The sequence below is a fragment of the Leucopleurus acutus genome (assembly GCF_964270905.1).
Source record: "Leucopleurus acutus genome assembly, chromosome: 8".
Taxonomy (NCBI): Eukaryota; Metazoa; Chordata; class Mammalia; order Artiodactyla; family Delphinidae; genus Leucopleurus; species Leucopleurus acutus.
Window position 1 is genome coordinate 100,125,646 of NC_139151.1, and position 23,013 is coordinate 100,148,658.

General features: G+C 60.5%; 1 protein-coding gene across 4 annotated transcripts; it reads right to left on the reverse strand.

Annotated features, from left to right (window-relative positions):
- Positions 1 to 2,499: 2,499 nt before the first annotated feature.
- Positions 2,500 to 22,577, reverse strand: RAB3IL1 (RAB3A interacting protein like 1; the record flags this gene model as incomplete). 4 transcript variants are annotated; one of them, XM_082843827.1, is made up of 12 exons in its annotated part: positions 2,500 to 2,983; positions 3,807 to 3,873; positions 6,578 to 6,677; positions 7,851 to 7,874; positions 8,152 to 8,264; positions 8,359 to 8,487; positions 8,989 to 9,135; positions 9,721 to 9,939; positions 10,608 to 10,685; positions 10,787 to 10,882; positions 11,297 to 11,543; positions 22,426 to 22,577. In XM_082843827.1, the coding sequence occupies 12 exons, from the start codon at positions 22,575 to 22,577 to the stop codon at positions 2,901 to 2,903; spliced, it is 1,455 nt and encodes a 484-aa protein (XP_082699953.1). In that variant the 3' UTR covers positions 2,500 to 2,900. The 4 variants fall into 4 exon arrangements, with proteins under 4 accessions (XP_082699953.1, XP_082699954.1, XP_082699955.1 ...); XM_082843828.1 differs by lacking the exon at positions 8,989 to 9,135; XM_082843829.1 differs by lacking the exons at positions 7,851 to 7,874; positions 8,989 to 9,135.
- Between the last annotated feature and the right edge of the window lie 436 nt (positions 22,578 to 23,013).

The window sequence follows — 23,013 nt, forward strand, 5'->3', positions numbered from 1 at the left end:
TGGAGACTGTGGTTGGTGCTGGCTTGTAAGAGGTGGCCACCTGTGCGGCACTACTTAGAGAGACCTGAGTGGGTTATCTAGAAAATTCACTTAAGAGGAACAACTCCTGTGTGGCTGATGTGAGCTAACCTTCCCCGCCCCCCAACCCCAAAAGCCAAAGCCCTGAGCTCCCCCCATACCCACCCCCAGAAGCCTGCAGAGCAGGGGTGAGGGCACCCCTCACCGGGTAAAGGTGAGAAACAAACCTAGATTCAAATTCTGCTCCGCCACTGCCTGAGCCTGTTTCTACATCCCTGAAAAACAGGGAAGGACCTAACGCAGCATCCGGGACGTGGCAGGTGGTGAGTATAAAGCATCTAGGAAGCTGGCTAACACCATGGGCTCTGGAGCTGGGCTCATCTATTCCTATTCTGGGGCCACCATTTCCTGTATGGCCTCGTGGTACCTAGGTCGATTCATCTGCAAAAGGAGGAAAACAGTACCTCATAGGGTTGTCCTGAGGATTAAGTGAATTCGTTCACGTAAAGGGTCTGGGACGAGCCCCGGGACACAGTAAGTGCTCAGCTATTATGTATCATTGGGAGGTACTGACGCCAGAGTGTAAGGGTCACAGGCACCCCCCAGGCATCTCAGCCACTGTTTGCTCACCTGGCAGGCTCAGGCTGAGCACATCTGGCCGTGGGGATTCTCTGCCAGGTTGCCTGAACTGTTGCCTGGTGTCTCCTTGGCGCTGGGTGTGGCTGGACCGGGAGCACAGAAGCTCAGGGCAGGAACGGGCAGCTCCAGGGCCCAGACCTTCATCCTCCCTTGTCCCCTGGCTGACCCAGGATTGACCCAGGACAGAAAGAGACTGGTATGCAGGAGAGGACATAGGTGACCCCATATAATGCGGCAGGATACACCCTTCCCTGACATCCTCCATCGCCTTCCTTGTTTTCCTTCCTCCATCTGACACCGTGGATGTCACCCGTGCATTGTTTTTACTGCCAGTCTCCCCGTGAGCGTCTCAGCTCAAGCGAGGTACCCCCGGCACCAGGAAAAGTGTCTGGCATATGAGTTGCCCAGCGTTTGTTGAGTGAATGAATGAACATCTGTGACAGGAGGCCTAACCGGTGAACATCCGAGGGGGCTGGAGACAGAAGGGATTCAAATCACTAGTGGAGTAGTGGGGAGGGCTGGGAAGAGAGGGAGAGTCTTGGAGGCGGGAGAGCGAGAGGGAAAAGGCTACTGGCTGGAGAGAGTGATAGGGTGGGGGGGCCTCGACCTACCAGCTGAGTGACCCCAAGGTCTCAGGCCAACAGAGAAGTCCCCTCGAGGGATCACCAGCCCCAGTAAATACTGACCCAGAAGCTGCTACGCCCCACCCCCACAAGGAAGGACACCAACTGGCCTGGGCCCACATCCCTACTTGTGGGGAGGGGATCAGGCCCCACAAGGCACCTCCCAAGGCCTATCCTGGGTTCTCAGAGGACCGGGCGACTCCACCTTCTTCCACCTCTGACTACTGTCCCTTGACCAGGGCGGGGAAAACCACAGCTACCACAGGCCTTGCTGTGCTGCTGGCAGACATCACCAATCAATCCTGCCTTGCCCTGCAGGCACCAGGCAGCCTTGATGCTCTGACTCTGAGCTCCAGGCTTTCGTGACACTTGGCAGGGAGATGGCAAGGGGATCTGCCCAAGATCCCCTGTGAGGCAGCGACAGAGCCCCCGTTCTCCTGACAGCAAACCACCTCTCGGGAGAGGGAGCTGGGCTCATCCCCCAATAACCTACTGCCCCAGGAACACTGGGGAGGACTCGGTGGGTGCTCCCTCCAGCAATCCCTTCAGGATTTGGGTTTAATCCCAAGCACGAGGGCGGGCAAGGAAAGGATTTTGTTTCATTCCTTCAGATGCCCAAGCCTTGGCCCAAGCCCCAGGGCGCAGGAGTGAAGGCGCGTGGCTGCCTGGCCTCTACCCACAAAGCCGTCCTTTATTAAATAGAGATCGCGTTACATTCCATTCAGAGGAGGAAATCGGACGTGGTGAGGGATGTGTCCAGGTTGGACCCCGGTACTGAGTAGCCTGCGAGGGGGGAGGAGGGGCCCGGGGCCTGCCTGCCCCACCCCAGCCCTGTGTGCCGGGCTGGGCGATCTCAGCCTCCGTCGTCGGAACGGCCATCCACAGCTGAAAACAGGCCCGGGCATCCTGAGGCCTGTCTGTGTTTTACTTTGGGAGGAAAGTGCCCCAATCCTCCCAGCAGTGGTGGGGGCGAAGGCTCCTTGCAGCATCGGGCTCAGCTGGCGGGAAGGAGGAAGGTCGAGCGGGCGAGCGGGAGGAGGGCCCCTGATACATCTTAAGGATGTTTTGGGGTCATTGTCAGGCAGATACAGGATGGAGTGGAAGACAGCCAGCGAGGCCCTCCGTCCGCCCCGTCCACTCCTCCTAGCTCTCTGGCCCTTGGGCACAGCAGGCCCACCTGGGAACGAGGTGAGGGATGGCCACAAGGGGGTGCTGGTGCCCAGGGCTTAGGGAAGGCGGGGGTGCGGAGATACCCTGGAGGTCTCGCCAGTGAGGCACCTGCAGGCAGCAGCTCCTAGGACTGGGGAGGGGTGCTGGCTGTCCCAGGGGTGCCTCCCAAGGGCTGAGCCCCTTTGTGCGGCTCCCAGCTCCTTGGTCTTTGGTGCTTTCTAGAAAGTCTCCTGGTGGCTGTAGTACTACGAGGGGGGGAGGTCACCTCCTGAGGCCTGTCCTGGGAGGGACATTTGCTGCCGGCTCAGTGCTGCCTCCACGGCCTGGCCATTTGTCCCTCTGGTCAGCTTCTGGCTCAGGGCTGGCTCTAGGACCCCGTCTGTCTGTCTGTCTCTCCTGGGGCAGGTGTTGGCTCCAGCTCAGAGACCCCCTCCAGGCCTGGGCCATGACCTAGGCCTCCTGGGGGAAGAAGCCAAGCTTGGCCAGCGACATCTCCTTCCTCAGCCTTGTGATCTCCCAGAACATGGGCTCCGCTGCAGGCAGACAGAGGGTGGACAGCTCAGCGCCCACTCAGGGTCGCCTCAGGCAGATGGCCTGGCTTCTCCCCCGGCTTTGGGCAGGGCAGCTGGTGGGCACCCTAGGACTCCCCAGTCCCTGAGGACAGATCTCAGTGAGTAGCCGGACCTCTTTGAGGTTCCACTCTGGGGGCTTGCAGCCCGGGAGGCATGGAGGCGACGGTCACCTCCACAGCCTGACACGCACACGCATGTATACACTGCCACACACTTGGACAGACTGCAAATGCTCTCCAACCCCTGCTCCCGGGGCTCTCCAGCGACCCTGCACAGGACCCGTCCCTGGCCTGGCAGAATGGGGGCAGGGGGACAACGGATGGACAGAGGACCTGTTGGGCGAGGGCGGGGAGTGTCTACAGGGGGAGGTGGGCGAGCCGTGTCCAGCCTCCACTTGGAGGTCCACGCGGCAGGAGAGGGGAGGAGATTCACAGGGGAGGCCCCATCGTGTAGGCCAGGCCAGTAACAGGAATGCCGTCACTACAGGCCCGGGGGGCTGGAGAGGTTTCTGAACGGGAAAAAGCAGCTGGATCCAGGTATGTGGGGGGCACCAGGCTGGTTTTCCCGGTAAGGCAGAGCCCAGGAGGCTCCTTCCGCTCTTCCTCTCTCCACAGGGCTCAGCAACAGGAGCTTCCGGATCGCTTTGCTAATCTACGACCTTCTCTCTCGCAGAGTCCTCCTCCGACGGGGTGCAGCAAAGCCCTGGGGTTGGCCCGGCCGCCCCGCCCCGCCCCGCCCTTCCCCTCCCGGGCGCCACCCCAAGCGGCCACCAGGGGACGCTCACCGTCCTGCCGCACCAGGCCTTGCTGGATGTAGCGGATGTAGGTGAAGAAGTTGCACACGGCCGTGATCTGTGGGCAGAGGGGGCAGGGTGTGACCCCCCGGCCCTCACACTTGCCCCCTCCCCCGCCAAAAAAAGCCAGGGTAGATCGCAGACCAGAGCGGGAAGACCCACGTCCTGTGAGACTCAGATAATTCTGGGCTCTAACGTTACAGTCAACAGCAGCACTAGTGCTCCTAATAAAAACGATAGCGACCACTAAGCGTAATCAAGTATGCGTATCCGGTGCGCCGGACGTGCCTATCATTCCCAGTCTACACGTGGGGAGCGCTGAGGCTCGGAGAACGACCCCGCAACGACTGCGGAGGCCACAGAGCCTCCACTTATTAAGTGGCTGAGCTGCAACGATGAAACCGGGCAGGCTGCCTAGAACCCACGCTCCCCGGAGGGGCCTGCTCGCTCTGGCTACTGGAGGCCCCGGCCGGCCAGGCCTTACCAGGTGCTATTCGTCCAGGAAAGGTGAGGCGATCAGAAGCTGCTCACCTGGCTGCCCTGGATCCCCACCTGAAGCCCCCAGTCTGACCTGAGGCCTGCTCCCAGCCAGGCCCTGCGCCAGGCACTGGGGACCCTGAGCTGGCTCAGACCTGAGCTCTGTCATGAAGACTCTCATACCTTTGAGAGGGCGCTGTTAGTGCCCTTCCCAGGCCCCTTCCCCAGGCTGGGTCCCATCTCCCCACTGCTGAGAATGTTGGCTGCTGGTGCCCCTCTGCACCCCATACCCTCACAGACTTCAGCTAGTGACTGATAGGCATCTTGGGTATAAAAGGCCACACCCGTGCCTCAGGGTGGAACCCACTCTGGGCTCCAGAGCCCCTGTGGATCAGGCTGAAGCCAGACTCCAGCTGAAGCCTCATCTTTGCCTGTCCTTCCCCCCACCCCCATTCTGCCTCCTGAGAATTGCACACCATCTCCATCTTAGGCTCTGCTTCTAGGGTACCCAACCTAAAGAAGGGTGGAAGGCAGCTGGCAGCTGCGCCCACAACTGCCCATGCTGAATACCCAGCACTTTGGGGGAGGGACATCAAGTGTGTGTGGGCCACAGGCTGGGCAGTGGAGAAAGCTGAGGGAGGGGCGATGCTCCTGCTGGGCCCTCAAACACACAGGAGCCCTTGCCAGGAGGACAAAATTGGGTGCAGGGGGTTGGTGGCCCTGGCAAAGGCAGGGAGGTGTGAGAGAGGCCAGGTGAGGGGACTAACCCAGTGTGGCAAAGGTGCCGCCTGGGAGGGCTGAGGAGGGGCTGCGTAGGGCCGGATGGGATGGGCAGGAGAAGCTTGAGTCCCAGGCCCTGGCATTGCTCAGTGGCCAGTAGGCCCTACCAGAGGCCCGTGACTAGGGAATGGTGGGGAGCAGTGGGGCTCTCTCCCCAGGGCTGTGCTTTGGGGACAGAACTTTCTTCTCCCTATGGATTCCACACTCCTTGGTCTCATCAGTTTGGGGACCACATCCGAGAACTTCACACCCTTCCCCTCTGCCTTCCCAGCTCTGCCCAGGACAGCAGACACGTAGGCCTGGCAGAACAACGTTCTAGATGTAATTTTCTAGGCATGGGAGCGTCTGGCACAGATCCCCTGGTTGGGATCAGAAAAAAACAGAGGTGACCCATGGCCACCGAACAAGGCTCTGGGCACAGATGCAGGGGGTGGAGACTGCAGCAGTTAAGAGACTGGATCCAGGATGGGGAGACCTCCGGTCTAGGCTGAGTGGCCTGGGGTGCACCCCTTTCCTTTCTAAGGCTCAGACTCCCTCTCTAACGGGAGCTCAGCTCGCTGCTGGGGGATTTGCCAGAACAACATGCTGGGCTGCCCTGCAGAGGCTGTCAGGACCAGACAAGCTGACTGTGCTGGTCAGTCTACTGCCTGATGATGAGGCCATTTGCCCACTTTAGTCCCATCAGGCACCTCTAGTAGGTCAAGGAGAGGAGATGGTTCCTCTAAGAGGACCTTCCACACCATGTCGCCTTTGCACCAAGCTTCAGAGTTTTCCAAACTTTTGTTCTTTCCAATCTTCTTCACTGTCTTTGAAGGGACAGAGGAAAGGGGTCCACCCCACCCTCATCCCAGCTCAGTGAGGCCCCTTGATCCACTGACCCTCACCTGGTCACTCGGCAGGTGAGGGCAGAAGCTGGGATTCCTGGAGGCCCCCCAGAGCCCACAGCTGACTGTCAGCCTTGTGTGACAGACAAGCCTCAGAACCTTCTCCAAAGCCTGGGGCCGGAGCCAGGAGTCAGGAGCCTGGAACTCTAGTGTCACTCCCTTGATTAGGTTATATTAAACGACAGAGCTGATGGGTGTCACTCCCATGATTACTTTTCGGCAAGCAAGAAAATGGCTACCTCAGTCCTTCAACCACAAGGAACTGACTTCTGCCAACAACATGTGAGCTCAGAAGAGGACCCTGAGCTCCAGAAAGGATGCAGCCGCTGATACTGTGACTGCAGTCCATGAGGCCCTGAGTAGAGGACCCAGCTAAGCTGTGCCCAGACTCCTACCCAGGGAGTCTGTGAGATACTAAATCGATGCCACTAAGTTTATGGTAACCTGTCACACAGCAACAGCAAACAAATACACCGGCTTGGCTGTGTGGCCCAAGTCATTCTCGTACCTCTCTGAGCCTGTGCCCTGCTCTGTAGATTGTAGGTTGTGCAGCCTGGGGCTCAGAGTCCCAGCCCAGGGAGCCTCTAAGGAGCCAGGTAACACTCCCATTGGATGACTCACTCTGGCCCGGGAGGACGGTGAGATGTAGTAGTGGCTCTCGGAGTCCCCAAGCCGGATTCGGTGACGACAGGCGCAGGCCAGGCCACTCAGGGCACATGTACTAGGGAAAAGCAGACCTCAGGACCATGGGGACGGCTGGGGCTTGCCCACCCAGCTCATCCAGGGAGGACGCAGCAGCCGGAGAAGGCACAGAGGGAGGGGGAGGCAAACACACATCAGGGTGGGGCCTGGCATCCTTTCCCCTGGTCCCAGCTTCCCAAGGAGCCTGGAGGCAGGCCAAGGAGGAGGGCAGTCTCAGAAGTCCCTGGGGGAGACCTTTAAACCAAGCTGGACCCCATCCCTCAACCCCTCACCTCACCCCTGCTGGGCAGGAGAGCTTGGTCAACCTCAGGCCAGGTGTACAAAAGCTCCACCCTCTGCCGCCCCTAAAAATGCTGCCCCCTACTTTACTAGGGCCCTCAGACCCAGTCATCCCTTCCTCCTAAGCAGGAGTCTTCTCTCTCCTCCACTTAGGTCACCAAGTCCCCAGGCTAGGTTCTGCCAATAGGACCTTTTGCCCAGATGCCCTCAGTTCCTTCCAACCAGACTTCTGCCTCATCTCTGCTTTTCTTCTCCATGTTACAGCCAGGGGCTACTCCAAAAACCCACATCTAGCCCATTATCTTTCCCTGCTGCTTCCCCACTGCCCAGGAAATAGTTATGGAGAATCCCGAGTAAAGGAAGGTTAAATAGGCTCCTTGGTTGCAGGACTTATCAGAGCCTTTGCTGCCTCCAGGTTCACTGTGACTCTGATTGGACCAGGGAACCCTCTTTTCAGGGAACGTTAATCGATGATTTGTGAAATGCTGGCCTCAGTAGGTTAAAGCCCAAACCTCATTTGAGGCCTTCACACTCTGGCCCCAAACACCCTCTGTGGCCTCAGCCCCAACTCCGTGCCCACCCACCCCACTGCTCCGCCCACCGATCCAGTGGTGTTTCCATTAATATTCCAGCTTCTCATACCTCCACTCATGCTGTTGCCTCTGCCTGAAAGGTCCTTCCCTGCTCAGCAAACTGCTATTCATCTTTCAAAACCCGGCTCAAATGTTTCCCTCTGTGACAAGGCTCCCACCCAGGGGCCTCCCTCGCAGGCCCCAGTCCCTGCCCTTGCTCCATGCTGGCAGCTTTGCTCTGCTGCTGGCCCTGCCCAATGCCAGCTGAGAAGCAGGGAGGACAAGATGCCAGGGCCATCGGGTCATTGTCAGGAGGTGGAGTGAAAAATGACGTCACTTACGTGTCAATCGGGGCCCGGAACCCACTGTGGGAGAGAGGGGGAAGGAGAGAGATGCACGTCAGGCCAGCCAGGAAGGAGGAGACCCCGGCTCCATGACTAGAGGCAGCATGTCTGCCAAAGATGCCTCCTTGCCTTGCGCGGAGGCAGCCACTGTCCCTCTCTGGTCAGGTGCCCCTGCCCACCCCCAGGTCCCACTGCAGGACCCAGCAGGCAGGCCTGAGGCTCAGTCCTCCCTGGCCACCCCCTTGGTGCAGCCCAAGGCTATGCGGGCATTTCCCAGGGGGCAGGGTGCTAAGCTTACTTGGTACGGCCACACTCGACAGCGGCCACCTTCACCGCGGGCAGTGTTTGCGAAGCCACGGGCTCGATGGTGAGCGTGTTGTCCTCCACGGCGGCCCGTACCAGGGCTGAGAGCTGCGGTAGAGCAGGGAGGAGTGGGAGGTGGTGAGGGGCTGGCCGTCGGCTGCAGGGCCGGGTCCCCCGGCGGGCCACCCTCTGTCTGCCTCACCTCCTGCATGGTGAAGTCCAGGCAGGGGCCCACGTCCTCCCGGTACACCCTTTCCAGGAAGGGGGAGGTCTTGTCCAGGGTGGGCGATTCCCTCCAGGCTTGGAACTCTGCAAACAGGGTCGTGTCCACCTGTGGGGGAAGGTGAGCCGGTGGTGGGAGGCAGGGCACTGGGGGGCCAGCATGGCAGAGACAGGCAGAGCCCCAGGAGGTGGGGAGCCAGGGAGGATGCAGGGCAGGCCCCAGCGGGCCTGTCCCCTGTAGCCATGCAGGGGACCCGAGTCCCAAAGAAGAACTCTTCTCTTCCCCTTGCACAGAAGAATTTAGATTCGGAACTCAAAAGTTTCACTTCCAAGTGTGTTGAAGGTGTGTTGCCAGTTTCTTGGCCTAGAGAATTAGACGTGGGTCCAGGGTCTCATTCTGAAGACCCTCGCTGCCTCCTTGAGGAGGGTAAGTTGAAGAGTGACGCTGCAGGTACCCGCAGGTACACACAGGGACCTGACGGGACGCACAGCACACGCAGGCATGCGCACACGGAAAGGAACACACACAACTCGCTGGCTGCCCTGGGGCACATGCAGAGGGAGAGGCTGGGAGGGGGCAGAGGGAGCGGCCCCTCTCCGGAGCCTTTACCTGTCGGGAAAAGGAGAGAGAGGTAGCAGAGGTGGGGCCCACGGGCAGCTCCCCAGGTGGGAGCTGCCAGGCCAGCTCGTAGGTGAGGTGAACCGCCTTGCTGGGGATCACGCAGAGGAGCAGGGAGAGGAGAGGGGGCAGCCCGGGCTGGGCCGGCAGGACAGACAGACAGACAGGTGCACAGAGACAGAGGAAGGAGATTATTAGAGTCCAGCCGGAAGCTTAGAGCTCAGAAGGGGATGGAGAGGCCTGGCCCGCACCTCCTCCCTGGACGCTCGGGAGGCCTGGGGCAGGGCAGAGCTGGGGCCACCTTGGCATCAGAGACTCCAGGAAGCTGAATCCCACTACAGCCTTCAGGGGCGTCCGCTGGGTGCAGCCCTGAGCTGAGCTCCTGACACCCACGTCCTGTGGCCCCAGGAAACCCCATTTACGCAAGGAGACTGAGGTGCTGACGGGCGGCTTCACTTGCCCAAAGACCCGTGGCCAAGGACATCGCAGCCGTTGTCCCGCCTGGACCAGGTGCCCCACGTACCCTACTGAGGGCCCAACACCTCCTATCACAGGGAATTCAGGCAGCCCTCACAGCCAAAGGACACAGAGGCCCAGAGAGGGTAGGAAACGCTCCCCGTCACACAGCGGGGTCCAGGCGGGTCCCCACTGGGCACCGCTGCCTGGCTGACAGTGGGCACTGCCTCCCTTTCCTGTGACCACTGCCTGCCCGCTGCCCCTCACCTCTTTGCCCTCCTTGTCCAGGCTGGGGGCGTGTCCTACCGCGGTGCACACGGCGGGGCAGAGGGCGCTGCTGGTGCTATTATGACGCAAGTGGCCCTTGCGGGGTCCGGCCTTGGTGGGGCTGAGCAGCTGTGGGTGGAGCTCGCGGTTAGGAGAGGCTGGTGTGGACGTGATGACCAGTGTCTTCAAGGCTGTCACCTCTGCTTGCAGCATGTCGATCTGGCCGGGAGAGACGGCTGTCAATATTAACCCAGGGCTGAGGCTGCCCCAGCTGTCACTGCCTGCCACCCCTGCTCAGGAAAGACCACCCTGAGCACCTAACTCCACCCGTTATCTTCGGAACAGCCTCTGGGTTGGGGGCTGAGATACCCTTTCCATAGATAGGGAAACTGAGGCTCAGAGGAGACACAGCCTGGCTGAGGTCATACTGGGAGCCAGGACTCTGTTAGGTGCACGTATCTGGGAGCTGGCTGGGTCTCCCACTGAGGGGCCCCCAGGAGCCAGGAACAGCCCAGCCCTCCCATTTTACAGATGGGTACACGGGCTCCAAGGGATAAAGCTACTCGCCCAGGCTCACACAGCCAGCCTGAGGCTTCTGCTTTGTAAAGGGGGTATGGGACGGAGGAAAAGAAATTACAATGGCCACAGGATCCTCCCAGCCCCTGAAAAGGCCCCCAGAAAGGTCTCCGTGGTACAGCAGAAACACAGCTCGAGTCCCAGGGAGCTGGGCTCCCACTCCAGCGGGAACGTTTCAGTGGGGCCATCTCGGATGCCTCTGCCCCTCCCTGCTGGCCCCCCAGTCCATGCGAGGGTCCGATCGGGTGGCGGAGGCCGGCGCTCGCAGGGCTCAGAGGTGGGCAGGAGGTCTGGGCCGGCGCGTGCCTCACCTTGCCCCGCGTCTCCTTCAGCTGCTTTTCTGACGCCGCCTGCTTCATGTTGGCTTCTCGGACCATCTTGTGGGCTTCCTGGGAAGACGGCGGGCTCCACGTGAGGGGCAGGCGCGGACGGACGCCCAGCTGCCCCGCCCCCTGCCCGCCCCCCCGCCCCGCCCCGCCCCGCCCCGCACCTCGAACAGGCTGGCCGTCAGCTCCTCCAGCTCCCGTTCCAGCTGCCCGCGAACCCTGCACAGCCGCTCACACTCCGCATCCTTCAGCTTCAGCTCCTGCGGGGCGGGCGTGGGCACGAGGGAGGGCGCTGTGAGCCCCCCAGCGGCCCCGGGCCTGGCGCCACTCCCGGGGCCGCCTTACGTGCGCCTCAGGGCACGAGCTTGCCTCCTCTGTGTTTTACAGATTAGAATGCTTTTTCCATTTAGCTCAGAGCGTGAAGTTGGACCCCAACTGTCAGTTTGTTAGAGCCTGGGAACGGTTTTCAGAGATGTCATGACTTCTAAAAGTCGTTTAAAAGTCACAAGAAAAACTGTTTCTCCTTCGTTTGGGCTGCCCTCCTGCCCAGCACAGGCCTGGCATGTAGGTGGCCTTGACAGGAACGTGACGTCTCTGGCCGTTGGGTGAGAGCCCACGGCCCCTCAGGCCGGCCCCTCACCACCCCCCACTCCGCCCCCGCCCTCAGAGCCCACCTTCTGGGCTTTGTGCAGCTCCTCCTTCAGGAACTCTGAGCCCTTCTCTCGGATCTCCATGGAAGAGCTGCGCAGACGCAACACGTCCAGCTGGGTGGCCGCAGGGTCCTCCTCGCCTTGGGCTTCCTTCCCAGCAGGGGTCTCCACCAGGCCTGAATCCCTGTGGCTTTTGCAGGGGCCCACACTCTTCCAGGGGACTGGGACAGCTTCAGGGGGCGGTGGGTGGCCCTCGTCCGGGTGGGGCTGGCTGTGAGGCAAAGAGCAGATACAGGGTGGTGTCCCGAGGCCTGGAGAGCTAGAGAGCTGAGGCCAGGGACCAGCCTTGGGCAATGCACCTGCCACTCTGGGCCTCAGTCTCCCCATCTGTAAAATAGGCCGTCACGGGGGTTGTCACAAGGGCAGAATGACCAAGCACAGGGTCTCCTGGGGGCAAGGACAGGCCTCATTCATCTTTGTCAACCATCCCCTCCAGGCCAGGACCACAGTAGGTGCTGAGCACACAGCAGGTGCTTGTTTGCCCAGCAGATATTGTAAATGCATGCATGTCGAGAGCCCGAGTTTCCCCCTGTATAAAATGGGGACAATCCCAATGGCCCTGCCTCAAGGGTCACTGAGTGGATCAGCGATGTGCAGAAAACCTTGGCACACGAGGTGATTAAGTGGGAACTGCCTTCACTGCTATGGCTCATGCCTAGTTTATGCAAATTCGACGCCATTTAGGGTGGACCAGAGAGGAAGGGCCTAGCCAGGGCAGGCAGGGCCGGCTGAGGCAGGAAGGTTCTGCAAACAGCCTAGGCAAGGCAGCCCCACTTCCTGCTCTCTGGACCATGCAGGGGGGCAGTCCCAGCTCTCTGCTTGCTCTGCCTTGTGACCTCAGGCAAACACCCCCTCTCTCTGGGCCTCAGGACCCTCCTCCCTCTGAAGCTGAAGACCCTAGAGGCAGTGCGGGGTGGGGGCCGCCAGCCGCTGCCCACCTCCCATCCACGCGCCCCCCTTCGCAGCAGACCCTGAGGAGGGAGGGAGGAGCGGGCAGGGCCGTGGCGGTTTGTGCCAAGACAGCACCCTGGACTCGCTCACTCAGCAAAAGCTGGCGGCTCCTGAGCCAGCAGCTTCTGAGCTGCAGCGGCTGGGCCGAGGCTGGGGGCTGGGCTGCTGATAGCAGTGGGGAAGTGGAGGGGAGGGGGCCAAGAGGGGCCCACACGGGAGGGAGGAAAGACAGGGCCAAGGGGTCATGAAATTCAGGATCGCGGAGGCGAAGTAACACAAGGCCAGGGTCTCTCCGGTCCCACCTCCCTGTCTTCTGGGCCCTGGGACAGTCACTAAGCAGCCCAGGAGCCTCAGTTTGCCCTTAGGTAACACAGAGGGCACCCAGGGACCCCAGCAATGAGCCCATTTCCCGACCCTCCGCATGGCCCTGTCCAGCTGCCCAGCCCAGCCTGCCGTCTGCTGGGACTGGCCCCGAGTGTGGCCTCAAGGTTCCTGGGGCTGGGTCCTGCCTTGCTAGGACGTGGGGCTTTGATGAATAAAGTGGGAACACACACCCACCACTCCGTCAACAGTGTTTATGCCGGACAGGGATCTTTCCTAATCCTTTGCTTGGCGGGGGGGTCTAGTCGGGAAGGGGGGCGGTCCCTGAAGCTTAAGGGTCTCTGGCAGTACTGTGGCAGCACCAGGCTGGGGTCTGCACCCAGGGGACTCATGAGGGTGCTCTGCCCATGTTATCTCATTTAAAACTCTCAGCAGCATTTGTGGTATTGTTCCCATTCTACAGTTGAGGGATGGACGCTCAGAGAGGTAATGGGACTTGCCCAGGGCCACACAGCTAGTCGGTGGCACTGGTGGGACAGGCGGCCAGGTCTTCAGTCCAGGTCCAAAGCTCTCCAGCCACAGCGGACAGGCAGGTGGGGTGTGGGCTACAGAATTTTGCATCTGCCTTGGGATCAAGGGCCGCTGGGCCCATCCAGGAGGCTCCTCCCTGGCTGTGACAGGAAAATCTGACCCAATTCCAGCCCAAACTGGCTTCTCAGCCTCTGCTCAGGCAGAGAAACTGCCTCCCAGGAGGGAGGCCAGGACTGGGGGAGCTGTGGCTGAGAGCACAGGCCAGTCGGGCACGACCGGGTCCATGCCAGCCTCTGACCTGGGGTCCACGCGAGCCCCTGGGAAAGTTGTTGAAATTCTTTCAACCTGCTTCCCCGCCTGTGGGATGGCGGTTAAAACCTGCAGGGACACACTGAGAATCCAATGAGGAAGTCACTGGCTACAGCGCCAGGTAAATAGTGGGCTATCTGCCAGGTACCTCCACCACCTCCACCATCCCTGCCCAGGCTCTTGTGTCCTGCACCTGAAACCCCAGGCCCTGGGGATGTACTCACTGTGGGAACCTGGAGGCCTGGGCCCCAGCCCCACTTCCTCAGTTGAGAGAATGGCCACAGTCACTCAGGCTTGGTGGGGACCCTATCTCGGGACTGCCCACTACAATAGAATGAGCAGGAACTACAGGCCAAGGTTAGGGGTTGACTCAGGGACAGCACAGGGCACAGGGCAGGATCCCAGGTCTCAGACACCTAGCCCCACCACAAGGACCACCCTGACATTGCCAACACCGCCTGCCTAGGGGAACAAGGCCGCCAGCCCCTCCCACGAGGCCTGAGCTTCGTCCACCAGTGTGGTCTGGGCCTCTGGCCACAGTGAAGGACTCTCCAGCGGGTCCCAAGGGCACGGGCTGGGGGTGCGTCCAGACGGCCCCCATCACTTTCTTAACAGGCTCACTTTGGTCTACTTCTGGGGGGATGGCGCCCTATTTTGCAGCCAGAGGAAACAGTGGTCCAGGGAGGCCTGAGACAGAGTGTGAGGCCCTCCCCCTCTCCCTGGTGGAAAAGCCCACGAGCAGATCCTCATGGCAGAAGGCGTGGGAACAGCAGGACCACCCTGTGGTCACCAAACGCCCAATGCCTGGGCCAGGGGTGCAGAAGCTGGAGGGAAGGAGGGTCCACCCTGTACTGAAGTCTGCAGACCCTGCCCCTCACACTTCTGGGCTATGAGGCCAGCTCCCGTGACTCAAAGTTCAGATGAAGGAGGGAGCCCAGGCCCCTCGGGTCCACCCGAGCCAGCATCTGCTATCTCCCACACACTTCATTCTCCTAGACCAGAGGCCCGAAAATCCGGGTGTGAGTGCCTGGGGGCTGGGGAGCTCCCTCCTTGGGCGAGCACGGGTTACCACTGGAGTCCTCCTGCCGTGCACCTCCCCTTCCAGTCCAGGTCCACGGCCCTGTGCACAAACCTTCTCGGACCCCATTCCCTGCAGACACAGAGTTCAGTGTCCAGGACACACAGCAGGGCCGGCTAGGAAGGGGTCTGCTCGGGTAGGGGGGTGGGAGATACTAAGAGTCAAGGTCAGAGGTAGGTGGGGGCAGCCAACATCCCCCATCCCGAAGCCAGCCCTGCGGCCTAGAGCCCAGGACAGCTCATACAGGAAAGGCCCCACTGGGTGACTTCCCCAGGAAACACACAAGGCAGGGGAAAGCAGTAACCTCAGTCCTCACCCCCCAGGCCACCCCTAGGAGGGCCAGCAGGGCTTTTGTCCCCAAGCAGAAAAAATGGCGAAATGAGGCCCACTCTGGATTCTACGGTCCCCAGTCACCCAGCAACCCCACTGGGCCAGGAGGGCCTGAACGGAGCCCACTCCCGGGGCCAGACGGACCCAGGTAGCGTCCTGGATACCCTTTCCCAGCCCCAGCCCAACCAGCCAGCCATGGGGTCCTTCTGCCCTAACCTCCCCTTCTCTGCCCCCCAGTGCCCAGGTCACCTCTTTGAGTTAAAGACCCCTCCCCTGTGCTAACAGGCACAGTGGGTTCATTAAGCAAGCAGCGGGGAAGCCAGTGAAGAAAGCACTGAAAACCAGGGGAAGGAGAGGGCTGGGAGGGCAGACTGTGACCCTCACCCTCTGCCTGGGGCCACCAAGCCCGGGTTCCAGGGCGACTACAGCTGGTCTGGTCTGCAGGAATTCTGACCCAGGGCGCAGCTCAGGAACAGCCATGGCACAGGGGCCCAGTTCAGAATCACGCTCATACACTTATGGGCGGTCCGGTAAGCCCTGAGGACACTGAGGCTGACAGGCAAGTGACTCTCGTAACGAGGCCAAGGGGGTCCCAGGAAAGGTTTCGTGCGTTGGGTCCCCAACCAACCAGCAAGCCCGGCCAGGCTCAGCCTACAGAGTGGCCAAGTCTTCAGCTCCAGACCCACAAACAGATCAGATTCTCAAGCTCCTGTTCACGGTCACGCCAGCCCACCACCCCACATCCCCACAGACGTCATCGTGTGTCAACTTGCGATGCTGCTACAGGGAGATGCTCTCGCCAGCCCAGTCTGAACGACGAGGCACCCGAGGTTCAGAGAGGGATGGCGACCTGGCTGGAACACACAGCAAGGAAGTGGCAGTGGGGAAACTGAACCCAGAGTCCAGGCACTAGTGCATCATGTGAACTGTCACCCAAAAAAGTCAGGACTGGCGGAAAGGGGATGAATGGTGGTTTCAGAGAAGTGAGGCAGGATGCAGACGGGGGTTTGAGGAAGTTGGAGATAGTGCTTGAGTGGTGGTGGTACGGTTCCGCCCAAGGCTGCTGTTCTAGCCAGGCAGGCTCTGGCCTGGGAGGGGACACACAGAGGGGACACACAGGGACAAAAGACTTGGGCGGGGGTGGGGAGGAAATCAGGGGAGGACCAGGGGCTGGAGAGGGGAACAGAACAAAAGTTGCAGTAATTAATCTAATGAAAAACGGAGGCCAAGGTGAATGATAACAGCAGTGCCCACGACATGACTGAGGAACTGGGAGGGGGTCTTTCAGGGAAGGTAAGGGGCGTGGCTGAGGCATTGGGGAAGTGGTGGCTGAGGGGAGGCACCAGCCCAGAGGGAGCAGCTGCAGCCCTGAGCCTGGATGAGGGATGGGTGAGAGAGGAGCTGAGGGCCAGAGAGCCAGCCTGGAGACCTGAACACGAGCCATCAGGGGCGCTGGAGGGGAGGGTTCCAGGAGAACAGTGTCATACGTGGCACCAGAAGAATGCCGGGAAGTGAGCCAAGCGGGACCCCCAGGATAGGAGAGGGTGGGCCTGGACCGCTCCAGGAAGGGGGAAGCAGGTGTGTGCCTGGTAGGACAGGCAGCAGGAGGGAGGAGGAGGTCAGGAACAGCTTCAGGGTGGTAAGCAGGGAGGTCAGAACACCTGAGGGGGGGGGGGCCAGGCCAAGCCTCTCCCTGCCATAGCCCCAGGCCTGCCAGCCCAGCCCAGCGCAGCCCAGCCCTGATGAGGGAGGGAATCCAGCCCTGTGTCTCCACCGGAGGCGGCACAAGGCCTGAAAGGGTGGCGGGCTCCCTCTGCTGAGGTAGAGCGGGGCACATGGCACACACCTCACATCTGCCTGTTTAGTCCTAGAAGAATCTGACACCCCAAGCCCTCAAACATCCAACACATATGCAGCGAGCACCTATCGTGTGCCAGGCACTCCACCGGCCCAGACCCACCCAGTGTGCACAGGTTCTGGCAGCCACATCACCAAGCCCCCTTCTCATCACACTTGAATTCATTTTGCTTCCCTTCTCCCACCCTGTTGAGCACAAATCCCGTGTGGGGAGAGTCTAGGACAAGCAGGACTCTACTGAGTGCCACAGGCAGATGTGCTGATTAAGAGACAGCAGGAAAGACATTTCCATCTGTTGAGGGGGAGGTGGGAGGTAGTTAAATCATGGAGGGCTTCCAGGAGGAGGTGACAGTGAAGGTCGCAAAACCCCTTTCTCCTGCTTTGACCCTGGAGCCCCTAGGCCGTACTTCAGATGCCATTTCAGAGCCTGGAGTTCCCTGTGCCTTACTCCTTAAAGGCAGGACCTCACAGATCCAAGCTCCTTAGGATAGCCAAGGCCCAGAACAGTTAGGTGACTTTCTCAAGATCTCACAGCCCATCTGTAGCCCTGTAGCTCCCCAGCATCCTGCCTGCAGCAAAGACACAGTCTCCCATCCCTGGGAGGTTGGGGTGGTCTTTCTCATTCCTGGGCGTCTATCAGAGCCTGTCCCTCCCTTTCTAGGGAGGTATGATTAGCCCCATCTGTCAGATGGGGAAACTGAGACTGAGGGGCTACACCAATGTCATGTGGCCACTTAGTGGCAGAAAACGAGCCCAGAACCCAAACTCTCGGCTCCGATGACCAAGTCTCAAGTGCCCAGCACTGTGTTAGCAGCAGAAGTACCCCAGTCACCATCCTCACCCCATCACCAGGAAGCCGGCTTGGCACCCAAGACTATGGACAGGGGACACTGTGGGGGAGGGGGAGGGGAGCAGTCCTGTTTTGGGGGAGCCACCTCTGGGTTCTGAGTTCAGGGCCCACACTCAAGGAGTCCCAAGGAAGAGGGTCCACCTGAGCTCCTGTAGAGTCCTGCCACTTCCACCCACCCCAGGGGAGCAGCCCTGAGTCTAGGGCCAAGAAGTGAACTGGCACTATGACCTGGCCATTAACAGAGCAGTCACCCAAGAGATGTATCTCTGTTGTCTTCCAGGTAAGGAAACCAAGCCCCAGAGACGTCAATGGCTTAGCCAGAGTCACCAACTCCTCACCCCTCCTAGTCTAGAAGGAAGAATCTCAAGGATGCCCTCGCCCAGAGGTGTCACAGCAGCTCAGTCAGTTACCTGTGCAAGTGTGACCTGAGCAGCATCCCTCCCAGCTGCTGCTGGGGTCTGCATGAGCTCGTAGGACCCCAGGACCCCAGCGGGTGCTGGCAGCTTGGCCCCTGCCTCCAATATCCAAGTAAGGGGGCCATGAAAAGGCAGAGCTCAAGATAACCCCAAAACTCTGCCTCTCACTCCCCAGATGCCCAGCTCCTCATCCTGCCCCTCATGCTTTCCATCTGCATTTATGAAGCACCTACTATGTGCTCTGCACCCAGCGACACCCTGGGGGATCCAAGTAAGCCACACTTAGGATCAAACGGGGGTCAGCTTGGCAGCCTGGTCCATCCAGAACGGTCCTGGGACTCTTGGATCCAGTCTTTAAAGTGAGCATCCGTCTACTGGCACCTCCCAGACTTGTCTGTCTGGCTCCAGCCTGGACACCTCCAGGAAAGGACATTCTCTGGGCCTGGATTACCTCCACCACACAACCCACACATTTCACCTTGAGGCTCAGGGCAGTGAGGCCATACTCTCAGGATCACACAGCAACTCGGTGGCTGTGTTTTGCCTGGGCGCACCCAACACAAGGGGTCACGAGCTTCCTCCAGAAGCTCCTCAAGCACGGTTGACCCCAGGTGGGATCGCCCTGACCTCTCCAGCTGTCACCAACCCACCTCAACCACCTTCTCCGTAAGCTCAGTCTCCTTCCCCCAGGGCGCAATTCCACAAGAATCCAGGCTCTGCTTAACTCTCTCCCTTTAAGAGTCTCACGTGTCTCCACACCTCACCCCTACCAGGAGCCCATTCTCTCAGGAGCCCCTGCTGGGGATGACTCCCCAGCCCTCCCCTAGCATCTCAGCTCGAACTTCGCTAGGTGCCATGGAGTAAAGTGGATCTAGCCTGCATCAGAGCTCTCCAGCCCGCCAGCCTCTCCAGTGGGGCTTCCCTCACTCCCCGGCTGTGGCTGGGAGGAGCCCTGTCCTGGGACCACCCATCTGGCCCCGTTCTTTCCAGGAGTACAACCCACCCCCACTCTGGCCACATCTCCGCCAGGACCTGGTCTTTCCAGGCTATGGGGAGGAAGAAGTGTTTACCCAACTCCATGAGAAGGCCACAGCTTTTCTGCACATACAGGGAAAGGGTCCCACACCTGGTTGCCCAGGGACTGGGACCACCCCTAAGAATCAAGGAACAGATATGGGTAGTGGAGCCACTAGTCCAGGGCCCAGAGTCTGCGCTGCACCCCTCCAGGCTGCAGGGAGGTCCCACCTTTGAGCTCAGCAGGTTCCAGGAGCCCCAGATGGAAGTTCACCAACTTGCAAGCGAATGTGGCAGAGACCCAGTCCCCCCTTTCGCAAATGCACTGCTTTTCAAGGGTTCACTCAGCCTGGGGGTCCCTCCTCTAGGTGCTTATCCCAGGCTTATTCTGGCTTGCACTCCGCCGCACACCCCCTTGCCCCCATCTCACTTGCGCTCCGGACAAGCTAGGAGTTGGCGCTGTCACTCCGGAACGGTCAGCAGCCCACCCTTCACAATTCCTGCCCCCAGAGAGACCCCCTGAACCCTCCATGCCGAATGTCCTTCCACCCCAAACCGGCTCTCCAGTCCTCGTGCTACAGCTCGGGCAGGGATGGGGGCGTAGAGCACCTCCCGGTAGGGGTGCACACACTGCAGGGAACCCCCCCCCCGCACCGTCCCACCCCCGGAGGCAGCCGCGGCCCGACCCCGCGCGGACCTACCCGCTCCACATACTGGCGACTCGGGGCGCCCGGGCGTCGGTTCCCCGCGCCGCCGCCGCGATCGCCCAGCGATCTCCCCGCGCCGCCCCCGCCGCGTCCCCGCCCGCAGCCGACTCCGCCCCGGGCCAGCCAGGCTGCCCCGCCGCCTGTCAGTCTTGCCCGCTGCCTGTGGGTCTGTGCGGCCCGGGCTCGCGCCCCGGCCCCCAGTCCCTCTGCGACCCTGCCCTCGGCGGGTCACGTGGCCGAGGGGTGGCCCAAGGACACGTGCCCTGCCCCGCCCCTCCGGCGGCCGACGCGGAGAGCTCGCGCGCGCTCCCGGCCCAGCTCCGCTCCGGCCGCCCTCCCCGGACAGTGCGACGGCCCGAGTGGGGGAGGAGCGGGTCCCCATCATCCTGCGGCCAGCACTGCTCTCCGACGCTCCCAGCTTACTCTGCTCCAGACATCCGGCGCCCAGCGCGGCCCAGCGCAGCACCCTCCCAGGACCACCCCTGCTCAAGAGCCTACCATGGCTCCGGGCTTTCAGCTCCCAGATTCTTAGCGGACTGTCACTCAAGGCCGGCAGACACCCTCCCACCCCCCCACCCGGCCCTCCGGCCATCACTCCTTCCCTGGCCTCCCTGCTCTGCGCCTGTCTCTGGGCAACTTCCCTCCTGGTGAGAAGCGGGGCTGACCCCAAAACTAGTTTTCTCACTCCTACTGAGTGCATTTTCTGAGGGAGGCCCCACCTTTGGCCCAAGTCTTCAACCCCAACCCCGCCCCTTCCCCCCCCCCCCCCAACCAGGGGCCTCCCTTCCTGTTCTGAACAGATACTGCCCATCCTTACCTTTGCCCACCATCTACTCTCTGGGAGAATTACGCACGCGTGTGTGCGCGCGCGCGCACACACACACACACACACACACACACACACACCTGTCAGGTCCCACATCCTCTGCAAATTCCCTGAACGCTGGTCTAGCCTGTCCCTCAACCCCTCTGTCCTTCTGTCACCTTTCCTGAGCCCTGACCATCAGCCTCAACTTCAGCCTGGGGCTGATCCAGTGAGAGCATAACCCCGCTTCTCTCCTGCCAGGGACCATGGCTCCCAGCCTCCGTGTCTAGAGGAGGCCTGGGAGGATGGGAGGAAGTACTTCCCTTCCAGATATTGCTAGAACTTGGGGCACTACCCTCAGACCCCGAGCTGGGGCCCCAGGCTTGAGTTTATCAGGTCTTCATCTGGGGCGCGCATTTTGAATGCATGCATTCAACCACCCCTTCTGAGCACAAACTATGGGCCATACAAGGGCTGGGGACCCAAAAGGAAACTGCATAGACACAGGCTCTGTCCTCCTGGGGCTCCAGTACAGTGGAGAGATGTGGGGTGGGGACCTCCACTTCCAGGGCCACTGCCTGCCCAGGGCACACCTTGCCAAGTGAGTGGTGTCTTAGTTCAAATTAGAGAACGGTACTCCTTTCCTAGGTGGGCATGGCCCATGCCAAGGTACAGGACTTGGTGAGTGGAGGGCAAGCCAGACTTGATGTCTGGCTCTCATGCCCCCTTGGCTGGTACCTTGTGCAGTGAACAACCTGGGCAGCCCTCTGTGACGTCCTTTTCATTCTGCCCAGACCTCCTTCACTCTGCAGGGCAATTGTTTCCACAGCTGTGGTTTCCCAAGGGCAGGGACCAGGTCCTCCTTGGGGCTGTGTTTCTCCACCCACCGCAGCCCAGTCCAGGGTCTGGCCCAAAGCAGATGTTATTATGTTTGTTGACGAATCCTTCTCCAAATAGTCTTGAGCAACTGCTGTCTTCCTGGACCTTGCTCTGTTCACTCTTTAGGGGAATGGGGAGGGGATGACACAAAAGGAGCTCAGAACAGGGCGCTTACCCTCCAAGTTGTCACAAGCCCAGGCAGGAGATAAGACCTGGTCCAAGTCGTGGTAACCCGGACTGGTGGGAGATAAGGGGTGGAGGGGGTGTCAGTCCAGGGCTATGGCCCCAGAGGAAGGATCCTCAGCCCGGGAGGACCAGTGGGTTGGGGAGACTCTTGAGTGAGGCTTTGAAGGACAAGTGTGGGGTCACTGTCACCACCCCAATTACTAGCCAAAAATATCCCATGATCTATGCAGCTGCTTAGGACTTCCAAGGCCTCACTAGCTCCTCCCACAACTCCTCAGTTGAAAAAGATGGGCTCAGAGAAGTTAAGGAACCTGCCCAATGTCACACAGCCAGGGATGGAGGGGCTGTGACCCCTTATACCGGTTTTCTGAAAAGACAGCCCAGAAACCAGAGGGGCTCTCTGGCAGCCCCAGCTACATGCTGTCGGGCAACAAGAGGAGCCTACTAGGTGCCTGACCAGCAGGTGGGGAGGAAAATATAAAAGGTGTGTCCTCTGCCCCCAAGCCACTGCCCTTCCCAAACTTCCCCCTCACCCCTGCCATCCTTATCCCCAGCCTGGCAGCCTTGGCCACAGACCCATCCAGAAGACTGCCAGCCTAGATGACCCAGGCCCGGATTCTGGACTTCAGTTCACTGTGTGACCAAGAATGAGTGTCTTGCCCTCTCTGAGCCTCAGATTCTACATCTGTACAACCACCAAGTTGGACAAGACAATCAGGGCCACCCCTGGTGCCGACCTTGTAGAATGCTCATGAAATTCCTCATAGTTCTATGCCAGTCCCCTGTCTGGAGCCCCGCCTCTCACCCCTCCCCCAATGCCCCTGCTGAGTGGCAAGATTCCACAATCCCCTCCGCTCACCTGTCTCTGTCCCAGGGCTGCTCTCCCAAGTTGCCCTTGAGTGCAAGGCCCAAACCTGATGGGGCGTAGCGGACAGTCCCTGAGCTCATTGCCAGGAACACAGGGCATTTTTCTCGAGCAGGGCACTCAGTGCGTTCCTTAGCGGGGTCCATGGCTGGAGGGCCACACCGAGAGTGTCTCTGGAGACTGCCAAGCGGGGAGGTGGCAGGAGCCTTCTCCCCACTCCCAGGCTGAGACTCACACTAACCTTTGCTATCTCTGAGGAGCAGCGGCCAGTGAGGGAGGCGCCTCCCAGACAGGCCTCTATCTCCTTAAACCCAGTAATTATTAACTCCCGGGGCTCAGCAGGCAGCATATGAGGCTGGGCCCCCCTCCTAAGGAAGGTGAGATACCTTGAAGGGAAGTGAGAGCCTCCCTCTACATACCTAAGGCCCCAGGTTTTTACCGGGCCCGTGGATGGGGCTGCCTGTCCTCTTCCCACTGAGGTTGGCAAGTTGAAAAGAGCCTGTCCAGCTTTGACCCTGTCTCTAGTTGGCTGTGTGGCCTTGGGCAAGGCCCCCGCTGCCCTGTGGTCCCTGGCCTCAATAT